Here is a 12442-nt window from a genome sequence, read left to right as displayed (position 1 = left end):
TCAGCTCAGCAATCCAGTCACACAGGCTACTACGTTCAATCATTTTCACAAAGTGCTTGGCCCCATGCCACAGGGCAGGATGGCTAAGTGCACACGGTGAAGGCATGTCCCAGGGACATGCTCTCAAACTACTTTCAGGTCATGAGGAAGAACCCCACTCGGAGACGAGACACAAGTTACTTGCCGCCACCACAGTGTGGCACGTGAATGGCCGCCCAGGGCAAAAGGGACGGGAGCATGTTCAGCCAGAGGTGGCTGCCCTGAATTGTCTGTTCTCTTTTCTGTTTCACTATTTGAGGGGGGCGATTCCCTGTAGCTTTTCATAACATCTGTCCTCATTCTTTAAGTAGGACAATTTTACTCCAGTTAAAATAAAAACTGCCCTAGCCGGTTTGGCTCGGTGGATAGAGCGTCGGCCTGTGGACTGAAGGGTCCCAGGTTCAATTCTGGTCAAGGGCACATGCCTGAGTTGTGGGTTCGATCCCCAGGGGGGCGGGGGTGGAGGGTGTGCAGGAGGCAGCCGATCAATGATTCTCATCACTGATGTTTCTATCTTTTTCTCCCTCTTCCTTCCTCTCTGAAATCAATACAAATATATTTTAAAAAATAAATTTTTAAAAAAATAAAAAATAAATAAATAAATAAAAACTGAACTATACTTCATAATTAAACACCTCATCTTCTCCATGCAGAGTGCTGGCTGTGTTTGTGTTTCCCATCGAGGTTTTTAAAAACTGAGTGTTGGCCTGGCTGGTGTTCCCAATGGTTAGAGCGTCAGCCCTGGAACAGAGGGTCGCAGGTTTCATTTCTGGTCAGGGGCACGTACCTGGGTTGCAGGTTTGACACATTGACTGGTTGCCTCCCACACTCAGGGCTTGTGTGGGAGGCAACCAGTCAATGTGTCTCTCTCACATTGATGTTTCTCTCTCCCTCCCACCTCCCTCCTTTCCACTCTCTCTAAAAATCAATGGAAAATATATCTTCACTCCTCGGGTGAGGATTTAAAAACAAAACAAAACCACCACCCAGTGTTAAAGACAAGACATAGTTTAGTTTTCATTTTTATTAAAGATATTTTTTAAGGAATATATTACACTTAAATTTCAATACCATAAATAAAGATTAGTTTTTAAATCTTCTATTTTACTTATTTAAAATGTAAACATAAAAGAAAAAAAATTCACCACTCCTTCTCCAACTCTGCCTAAATGTATAAAAAAAAAGTCACCCCTTACGTAAGCTCTTTCTTCAGAATGAGGAGCACAGTCTTTATTAACGTTAGTCCTCCCGGGCTGCGAGGATGCGGCACGATGACTGGAGCCCACGATAGCTGGGTCTGAGGGGCTGTGACGAGTCCACCTCCTCCTGCAGGACTGCGCAAACGCCCTCAGGGACAGGCTCTTCTCTCCACTCAGCGTCAAGGCCATGGGCTGTGCGATGGCTTCAAGCACAACACGCTGCGATGAACATGACGTGCAAGCTGGCACCCTCTCAGAGGCGGCTCAGACCCACAGTAACCTAGCCATTCTGGATCAGTGTTAGTCATGGAATATCAGATCCTGACAAAGCACCTGGTCATTTTACAGTTGATTTCAACCAGGGAGTCTTCTAACACTGAAGAGAATATTGATATTAAATTTTAAAGAATACTCTGATATACTTATTTACACCTATTTAAACTTCATTAATTCATGTTTCATCTTCACATAATCATAAACTCTAAGCCAACATATTACACTGAAACTAATTTTAGCACAGTTTATAACATTTTTAGAATGTCTATTTGATCTTAACAAAAATAGGTATCCTTAAGAAATCAGTAAGGGAAAAGGATGTTTTTCAGGAGAATATTAGAGGGGTTGACATGAAGACTTCCTAACTGCTTGCCAGTTTCTTTAAAGCTGTCAGCTCAAATCTACTGACATGGCTTTTGCTTCCTTCCTGTAAATTCTTTCTTGAAAACCTGAGAGACAAATTCACTTGATACAATTGGGACCTTAATCCTATCAAAATGAACCTAAGTCTGAACAGAAACTGAGGTAGTCGGAGTTTATAAGCACTTGACACTTTCTGAGTCAGAAAGGACTCCAGTCTACTACCCCCAAATCAGCTCCTCCCCACTCTCCTTCCCTACCCCACTCTTCCACCACGGCTGCAGTCTGCTCCATCTTTCTCAGGGAACTGGTTTTGCTAATATGAAGGGTATACCTGCCGCAGAATATTGACACTTCAGCCATTTCAAATTCTTCAGTACAAAGCTGAATTCTAGCCCACTAATTCTGTATTGAAACCTCAGATTTTAAAAGGCTTCATTTTTTAGAATATTGTCATAATCTGAGTGATTAAAATGTGCCTCTTAAATTTTTTTTACAGGCTCAATGGCCTTCTAAGTCTTCACTGATTAAACTATGCAGAATCAGTGATAAGCAACCACTTTCAAGACTTGAAGAGGAAGGAAGACAACAGCACATTTAGTTACCCTCAGAAACTCAAGATTTGTTAACATTATACTTTATCAAGTTTCACATTTGTGCAGAGAAAACACTGGGATACCAGATTCCAAGCTTAATAAATATATGTAGAAAAAATGTCATCTATAATATTTTCTCCAGAAAGTCATTAGTGCAAATATAACTATATCAATAAAGCAAAAATATATTTCAAGTATAAAAAGCACCATGCTCAGAAACAATACTATCTAAATGGCATCACTACACAACAGTCAAAATATAATCAAACCTATCATTGTAAATCTCACATATATTCTTAGTCCATAGTTTTTTTTGGTGAAATTCTTTATACAACTTTGCAGGATGATCCATAATCACAATCAGAATGTAAGTTTAGATTTTTATAGTTTTCTTAAAAAATATACTCTATACTTCTCTCAGATGTTGCACAATTGAAGAGATACATGACACAGGCAGAAAACAAGAGCACTGACCTGAAACCTTTACTATTAGCTTCTCTTTAGCTGAAGGTGGATATGCTAGAGACCCCAGCTTTCACAATGAAATACCTTTAATTCAAAACTGCACATTTAAATACATATTTAAAATTTATGCATTAAAAAAGGCAACTTTCCTTTGCTGGGGTTGCTGTTTGGCCCCAGGTCCAAATAATCTGCTGGAATTACTCCTTAGTAATTATGTTGCTTGCTCACTTCGCACAATTTCTTACACAGAGTGCTGGGTAGTTATATACTGAATTAAAGGGCTAACCAATGAATGAATGAATGAATGCATGCATGCTTGTCCAAGGGCTGTGTTTATAATGCCACAGGACTTTGTTAGCTTTAGAGAGAAAAACTGGAATCATTCATCACTAAAGAATTTAATTAGTAAAGTGGGGTGACAAGCTCCAGAGTAGACTTGCTTCTGTGGACCAGAATCTACGTGGTAACAGAAGGGCCAAAAGCAGGAGGTAAAGGACATCACCTCCTTTTAAAGTAAAGGCTATTTTTCAATTTCTGAGGATTGAGCCATATGTTGTGCAGTAAAGTGAACCCTATTGGATGGGCCGTACACCAAACCTACACTTTGCTATTAGTAAACAATTCAGATTATCTTGTTTTGACTTACATTTTTCTTCTTGTATATAAAATAATTTTCAGAAATTCTTCTGAAACAATTTGTAAGCCCACGTGAAGACAACTGCATACCTGTCTATCCCAGGATTTCTTTTTATCTTCATTGTTAAAAAAGGAATAGTTCTATTTGTTGTTGGATTACAGTTGTCATATCTATTATCTGAAAAACATACATTTATATTTTCTTCTGTGTGCAAATCTTCAATGTTTTTACAGAGCACATTACTTTTCTCTCTGCTTCTACAGTTTTTCAGGTCATTTTTAAACGAATGGAGGATACAACAGGAAACTGAGTACGGAGATCTGGGAGTAACAGATGCAGCTGGAAGAGGGCTACCAACACACCATGATTCCATAGTAAACTATCACACAGCTTGTTTGAAAAGGCGAGCATGGTTAAATTGTAACATTTAGCAAACCATAATTTAAAAAAAGACATTTTAGAACAATAAGAACAATGATTTAATTGTGCGATGTACACTCATTAAATTCAAAATAGGTATAACAATGATGTAGAAACCTCAACTCAATTATTTTCTCTAAGTCAAAGGATAATTTATACTTGTGGGTTCAAGATCCACAATTTATAATCTTGAATAATTAGCAGTTCTTTACTACTGCAGTACTGATGAACTTTCCCATCATTCTAGGTTAATGAGAATGCTGAGGTATGTAATCTGAAAATTTCACCAATATCCCATTTTCAAAGGAAAACTTGAGGAAGGTTATGCATCCTGAACAATAAAGAGTCTTGATGACTTGGAATTCCTTCCCCTTCTCCAAGCCGAGGCTGTTGGGCTGCTGTGAAGCTGCTTCAAGGTCTGACTGTGGTCAACACTTTCAAGCCAAAGTCAGGAATGCCACTTCAGCCATCTGCACAGGCTGATACTCGCTCAGGTTTTGTGCTTTGTTCAGAGGAACATGACACAAAAGAATGCTTGAGAATTCCCATTTCCATTCCTAGTGCCACACACACAGCAGAAATCCAGCCAGCAGAGGAAACAGATTGCCTAGCAGAAGCCAGAGGGTGACCACAAGGCTAGAGGAACGGGAACAGATATCTAGGGTTGAAAACAAAAATTGACTTTCTATAGACATTTTTGGAATATATTATGTCAACTAAATACTGACAGATGAATATAGGTGATTACTAAAGGTGAACAAGGACCACCTTGGGAAGCAGAATCAAGAATGACTTTCTGCCCTCCTGGCATGGCACAGTGGTTGAGCGTTGACCTATAAACCAGGAGGTCACGGTTCAATATCTGGTCGGGGCACATGCCCGGGTTGTGGACTCGGTTCCCAGTAAGGGGTGTGCAGGAGGCAGCTGATCAATGATTCTTTTTTTTTTTTAAATATATATTTTTATTGATTTTTTACAGAGAGGAAGGGAGAGGGATAGAGAGCCAGAAACATCGATGAGAGAGAAATATCGACCAGCCGCCTCCTGCACACCCGCCACTGGGGACGTGCCCACAACCAATGAACATGCCCCTGACCGGAATCGAACCTGGGACCTTTTCGTCCGCAGGCCGACGCTCTATCCACTGAGCCAAACCGGTTTCGGCTGATCAATGATTCTTTCTCATCATTGATGTTTCTATCTCTCTCTCCCTCTCCCTTCCTCTCTGAAATCAATCAATCAATCAATCAATCAATCAATCAATATGACTCCCTAAAACCTAGATATGTAAAGTCAATTTTTTTTGCATTTTTTTTAAAAAGAACAAAATATTTATGCAGGAAGAAAAGATGTACCTACCATATCATGGTTAAAAAACAGCACCCAAGAAGAGAAAGACGTGTCTTTGGCTAGTATCCCAGCAAAGTTAAAGATGTTACACAGGAAAGTAGATTAATATCTTGGCTATTCTGACATGGGAAGTAGAACTCTCTTCTTTTCTTTCTTGTCCCTTTTTTATGGTAATTTGATATCATTTATCATCCCAAATAAGGACATTTTGAGACAAGTTTTGAAATAAATTGCTAATCTCAAGATGGTGCCATGTCAGCAAATTGAAACTTAGGTCACTTCCGTGTACTTGACCAGAAAGATAGTATATCCAGTCAGCCAATTGCCAACCAACAAGCCAACTCTGGGCTATACTTATTTCCTTGTTCCTTGATCTTTCAACATAAGGTCAGATATGCAACTCTGGCCAATCAACTTAAGGCAAGTATTTCTTCTTTGTTTCCTGCTTGTATCCCTTTTCCTTATTTTGCAGTTCTCTGGACTCTTGAGAGTGGAGACTGCCTGCTTCATGAAGTGTGAAATAAAATTTGCTTAGATCAAATAAATGTTCTCTTTGATTTTTTTTAAACACAGGGGACGCTATTAACAATTATACCAGGACAAAAGGCATATGGACTGTCCCAGGCAAGCCAGGGCATATGGTCCCCAATCTCTAAACAACTACCTATCTATCCACATCCAGCCTTTATCTGGAAACAGAAGAATGGGGGGATGAGGACACGTATGTAATAACTTAATCAATAAAGAAATTTTTTAAAAAAAGAGTCTATGGGCTTTGGGCACTAGAAGTCCATTTTAATTTAGGCATGAGCTGTTCTCACAGCTAAAACTATTTTCCAAAATAATTCTCACAAAGAAAAACTTTTTAATTTTGTTGTTTTTAGAAAGTGTGTGTGTGTGTGTGAGAGAGAGAGAGAGAGAGAGAGAGAGAGAGAGAGAGAGAGAGAGAGAGAGAGAAAGAGAGAGATTTGTTATTCCACTTATTTATGCCTTATTCATGGTTATTTCTTATATGTGCCCTGAGAGAGAGAGAGAGAGAGAGAGAGAGAGAGAGAGAGAGAGAGAGAGAAAGAGAGAGATTTGTTATTCCACTTATTTATGCCTTATTCATGGTTATTTCTTATATGTGCCCTGACCAGAGATTGAACCTGCAACCTTAGTGTAACAGGACACTCCTCTTAACCAACTGAGCTACCTGGCCAGGGTTGGTAAACATTTTTACAGCAGCAAAGAGACCAGGCCAACTTGAACTTATCTTGAGATAAATTGTCCTTTCTAATATACGGTGTCCCCTAAAAATGTATACACACACTTTGAATAATTATAAAGTCAGTGTTTATTAAAATACATTTTTTTCAAAATTGAGTTTTCAGCGATTAAATTATGTATACTTCTTTTGGGACAGACACCCTGTATTTTGACCAATAAAGAGCCAACCAAGCTTCAAGTTTGACTGCTTAAAAGTGGAAAATAGTGCTAGTCTTCAGCTCTAGAATGAATAGAATGATAATGTCACGGCACTGCAGCCTGTTCTTCTGAGCACCTTATATAGTGTGGTATAAGTATTTTAAAAAATTATTTAACTGCATGTAATGCAGGTAAAACAGGAGGAAACTCCTATTCTTCCCAATGGAATAAGCTGGTAATTGTTAAATCTTACAAAGATCCTACTTTCCCAAAACAGTCCTTCTCATCAGCATCATCTGCAAACTTGTTAAAAATGCAAATTCTCAGGCTCTGACCCAGATCTTCTGAATCAGAAACACTGGGGTTGAGGCTTAGCAACCTGTGTTTTAACATGATTCTGATGCATGCAAAAGTTTGAGAAACTGATCTAGCGCTGCACTATCCAATATGATAGCCACCAGCTGTATGTGCTACTTAAATTTAAATTAACTCAAATGAAATAAAGTATTTAGTTCCTTAATCACACCAGTCACATTTCACACATTTAACAGTCGCATGTGGCTAATGATTACTCTGTTGGGCAATGCAGATAACAGAACATTTCCGTCACCCCAGAAAGTTCTACTGGATAAGCTCTGGCCTAGAGCATGAGGTAGAAGGGTCTTGGCTGGAATAAGGAATGGAACCTGGAGTCTAATAACGCAGGCATATCCCTTTATCTCATGATTCTCAATTTGGCCCAAGGAAATGGAGAAGGACTACCTGTTTCTTTTTCTACTATTGACACTAAAATTTAACAGACTATTAAAACATTAATGCCAGCTCTGGAACATTTGTTGTCCTTCAAAAATACTGAACTTTAGCCAGGCCAGTGTGACTCAGTGGTTGAGCATCGACCCATGAATCAAGAGGTCACCAGTTCGATTCCTAGTCAGGGCACATACCTGGGTTGCGGGCTCTATCCCCAGTAGGGGGCATGTGAGAGGCAGCTGATCAATGTTTTTCTCTCATCAATGTTTCTATCTCTCTATCCCACTCCCTTCCTCTCTCTCTAAAATCAAGAAAAACATATTTAAAAAAAAATACTGAACTTTATGTGACAGTAATCTTTACAAAGAAAATATTCAAAGAGAGTATTTCAAAAGGAATTAGAGATGATCAGATTTGGGTTTTGACCTGAATCTCATTATTTATTAGTTGTGACAGTAAACACATTATACTTAATCTCTTTATACCTTAGTTTTCTCATGTGTAAAATGATTATTCCTACCTCATTAGGTTTTGTGATGATTAAATGCAATGATATAGACATAAAGCACTCAGCATTCAATAAATGGAAACAAAAATAACACCGACAATCTGAAGAGACCAGAAAGAATTTAGAAATAAATATTTTATATTCACTATCTTAGGCAGTATAGAACAACTATCTAATTATACTCTAGCATTTAGAAGTGACAACCAGAAAAAAGGAAAAAAGATAAGTTTTACATTCCAAGAGAAATTACAAATATAAGAAAAAGCTAAGTGAAGCTGAGATCAACAATAAAAAAAAAATCAGAAGAATTTGGGGAGAGGAATATATTTTTATAATTCCTCTAGAATATTAACAATTCTAATGTTTTAAAGACATACTAAAAAAACCCTAAATTATTTTAATTCCTAAAACGTATTAAGATGATCATTTGTCTAATAAGCTTCATCACAGGTTAATTCTAATTTTTAGTATTTCTCATATAAGTATATTTAAAGCATCAAATCTTATTTTTTATAAGTTTGGTGGGTCATAAAGACTATATTAAAAAGAAATAAACTATTTATCTAAAAGAAATAGCATATGTAAAGTCTGCCATAGTCCCTGGTACAGAGTTCACTAAGGGCCTAGTGTGTGCTCTAGTCACACATTAACAAACATGAGAAATCAGGATATTTTAGAATTTCAACAGTGATACTTATAATGTTTAAAAAGCAATGCCTAGAGACATCTATTCTTATAATATTTTATTATACATTTTTCAAAATTGTGTAATGACTTATAGATTACAATGCTTTTTTGAGTATGCTTCCTCACAGAACTGGTTAACAGGGAAAAAGAAATCACATCATAGCACCACAATTTCAGAAGGGTAACTGATGAAGAGGGAGCCAGGATAAGTAGAAGTAGAGTCTAAGGTGCAGGTTGGTGGACGTGGAGGGTTTGGGTGGTTTGCAATCTCTACTCCCCACCTCCTTCCACAGATTCATTTGTCTCTGTCATGCTCCAAGGACAGGAACTAATCATTTCATAGCCCTTTGCCCTGGCCTGCCTTTCTTCACATTCCTATACATTCTTTTACTATACTCCTAAGATTTTTACCTCTGAACCAGCTGGAGTAACTCTCTCTTTATGAACTAGCAGCCAAAGTAATTTAATAATAACAATAAAAATAAGTTATCCTACTAACTCACATGAAAGTAAAAGTTAAGAGTATTTAACACTACATATACTACATACCACATCAAAGGGACCGAAGATCTTGTATCATTTCAAACAACTCATTGTATCATTGCTATTATAACTGCAGGAAACTCACTGATTCACTGGAGTACTGTACAGAAAAGAGTTCACTTAGCAGCCCTGAGATCGCCATCCAGGGTCACATATAGTACATCAAAGCTGCAGTGCTGCTCCATGAACAGGGATGTGGGCTGGACTGACTGGAAACATCGCAAAGAAACTGGCTGGGTTAGGGTTAAATCACAATAGTGATGTCAGGAAGGAGTGAAAGGTGGCCTGACAAACAGTAGGAGTAAGGAATCAAGATGCAGAGATAAGACCAGTAGGAGTAAGGAATCAAGATGCAGAGATAAAGGAACATAGGAGATTGTCACGGCAATGTGGTTTTGGCTAGTGAATGTTGAAACAGTAGTCTGATTTAAGGAATTTTGTAGTATTCATAAAAAAAAAAGAGTGGTTCAACATGGAGAGAATGTACAACTGAGGACTCAATTATTTTGACTTTGGAAATTGTTTTTGATTCCATTGACCCTGTCTGGCACAAAGGGTTCTCTCTGGCACTGAACTAACAGAAGAACTAAAACTTATCTATGTTTTACATCATTACAACCTGAAAACATTTCCAAAATACGGGGACAGGCTGGCTCCACACTACCACAGAAAGCTCTTAGTGAAGTGGCAGTGGCACCTAATACGTGCTGGGGTAGCTCCTGTGTCCTTGTGCAGGAGTTTAGGTCCTCAACAAAGAATTTAGGGCAACATACGCTGAAGACCATTAAGCTAGATCTGGGAGGCTGCAGTGCCCTCTGAATATGAAGTGCTGGGGGGACAGGCTCCTGTGCTGAAACAGGTCAGTGGCTGACTGGGATGTAATCTGTGCATTCAAAACTGAGGTGCTGTGAGTGAGAGGGAACCTATTGCCAATAACTGAGTCTGGTAAAGGTAGCTGACTAAACTGGTTAACATAGGTGTGAGGCAAATTACTAAATTTGGTTTTCTTAGATGGTCATTAAGCTATTTCTAAAGGCAATTTAAAAAGAGGAGTTCCAAAAATCTATTTCAACAATGGAATTGCCCGGCTGGTGTGGCTCTGTGTACTGAGCATTGTCCCATGGACCAAGAGGTCACCAGTTCGATTCCCAGTCAGGGCACATGCCTTGGGTTGCAGACTCAATCCCCAGTAGGGGACATGCAAGAGGCAGCCTATCAATATTTCTCTCTCATTGATGTTTTTATCTCTCTCTCCCTAAAATCAATAAAAACATATTAAAACAAAACAAAATAATGGAGTCACTTTTGAAATAACTCTATTGATAGATATTGCTCCTGCCAGGAAAAAAAAAAATTCAGTGGTGGGAAGGAGATTTTCCAATAAAATTGAAATTAGAAGAGAAGATGCTCAACCTGTTTTAGAGCTTCCTTGAAGGGAATTTTCAACATATGATAAGAAAAGTCTCTGTCTTTACTCCAAGCATAGAGATACTCACCCAGGGGTAGAGCTCGGGTCAGGTTAGCAGCTGGAGGATCTGTTTCTGGAGGACAGAGTTCACAGAAGTCCCAACATGATGGGCAGAGCAGGTTTCCATCGTGAATCCAGCCGTTCATATGAATACTAACGAAGAGGACCTGCCCGGCTCGACTACACAAATATGAAGTATTCTGGACCCAAACCTTTAGACCTTGTGGAGAACAAGAAACCTTCAAACAGAGAGGGAAAAAAATCAGATCTGTAAGTATACTGGCCTCCTTCATCTGCAGGAAAAGGTTAGAATTTGCTAAAAATACTGGCTATAAAATATAATTTGGGATATAAAAATTTCAAATGATTATTTCTTCTTCAAAGTTGTTTTCTAAAAAGACTTCATGTTAATTTCAATTATGCTACTTCACTTTAAATATTTTAAAACTTCTCTCCTAAAATTATTTTCAAAGTAAATGCATGTTTTTGAAAATGTTTGTTAGTAGCAAATTTTTACTCTACAGGTAGATGAAGGTTTTGGAAATACCCACAAGCTGCCCTGAACTGAGTCTGGTAAAGGTAGTTGACTAAACTGGTTAACACTAGGTTAACATAGGTGTTATGCAAAGTACTAAAATTGGTTTTTTTAAATGGCTATTAAACTAAAGGCAATTTCAAAAAAGGAGTTCCAAAAATGTATTTCAACAATGGAGTAGTCATTTTTAAAATAACTCCATCATCAATTAAGTGTAAATACTCATTTGGAAATTTAAGTTATAAAAAGCCTTTGAGAAAATAAACAACATAGCCTATCATTTAATGATCCACAACTAATAAGTACCACCATAGCTATTGTACAATGTAATCACCTTTTATTTATTTTATTTTTTTTCATTTTAAGTTTTTAATGAAAGTTGTATATAAGATTACTTTATTCCTGCATCTTCTCAATTGTTTCTTCCTTGTATTTTCCCTTTTCCTTTTGTAATCACCTTTTAAGTGAGACTTGATTATCATGTTTAATACTGAAAAGGATACCAAAGAACTTCACAACACAATGCCTGCCCTCTAGCAGCTTTGATTGAGGAGAGAAGGGAGGGATATAATTTTTTTTTTATCCTAAAGATGTGCATAGGATTTGGGTCAGTGAAGGAGAGATATTGTGACCTGGTGGGTTGTGTCAGAGTCTGAGTGGGTGAGGAGGGCAACCACATAGGGGGGTGGGAGAAGGTGAAAGGGGTGTGGACAAATGAAATAGGACAACATATTTAGGACAATGAAAGCCATATTTCTTGCTGTCAGAGAAAGGAGTTACAAATATAGGAAGGGAGAAAACCAGAATGAACCCTTTGGTGTTAGACTGGAATCAAAGATATTGATGCAAACTCATCCTACCTAATAATAGACAAATATGCAAATTGACTGTATCTTCGCTATACCCGCGATTGGCCAGGAGGCGTGGGGGGGCGGGACTCGGGGTGGCCGGGGTGGCCGATTGGGCCGGCGGGACGCTGAGGTCGCTTCACCAGCGGCGGCCCGAGCTCAGCGTCTGCGCCATGGCTGTGCTGCGGCACAGAAGGGGTCTCTGGGGCAGCGAGCTCACATCCCGCCGCGGACCATCAAAAGCGGGGGAGCTGGGTGCCTGTCCGCTCAGGCACCAGGCCTTTCAGAAGCCTTCGCCGCGCTGGAGGCTTCTGAAAGGCCTGGTGCACCAGCGGACAGGCACCCAGCTCCCCC

At 38.8% G+C, this 12442-nt stretch overlaps 1 protein-coding gene across 5 annotated transcripts in view; it reads right to left on the bottom strand.

The window, feature by feature from the left end:
• Positions 1–1138: 1138 nt before the first annotated feature.
• Positions 1139–12442, bottom strand: part of LMLN (leishmanolysin like peptidase) — a 61710-nt gene continuing 50406 nt past the window's right edge. The window contains exons 15-16 of one of the 5 annotated variants that reach the window (XM_079764729.1): positions 10734–10944; positions 1139–4650 (exon numbers count right to left, since the gene is read on the bottom strand). In XM_079764729.1, the coding sequence (XP_079620855.1) occupies positions 4550–4650; positions 10734–10944 (312 nt within the window). In that variant the 3' untranslated portion in view covers positions 1139–4549. Of the gene's footprint in view, positions 4651–8536; positions 10945–12442 lie in introns of those variants that run through there. The other 4 variants (XM_079764730.1, XM_079764726.1, XM_079764727.1 and 1 more) reach the window with 4 other exon arrangements.

The sequence above is a fragment of the Cnephaeus nilssonii genome (genome assembly GCF_951640355.1).
Source record: "Cnephaeus nilssonii genome assembly, chromosome: 3".
NCBI classification, from domain to species: Eukaryota; Metazoa; Chordata; class Mammalia; order Chiroptera; family Vespertilionidae; genus Cnephaeus; species Cnephaeus nilssonii.
Note: the sequence above shows the minus strand (reverse complement) of the source record. Positions and strands in the feature narration are given on the sequence as shown.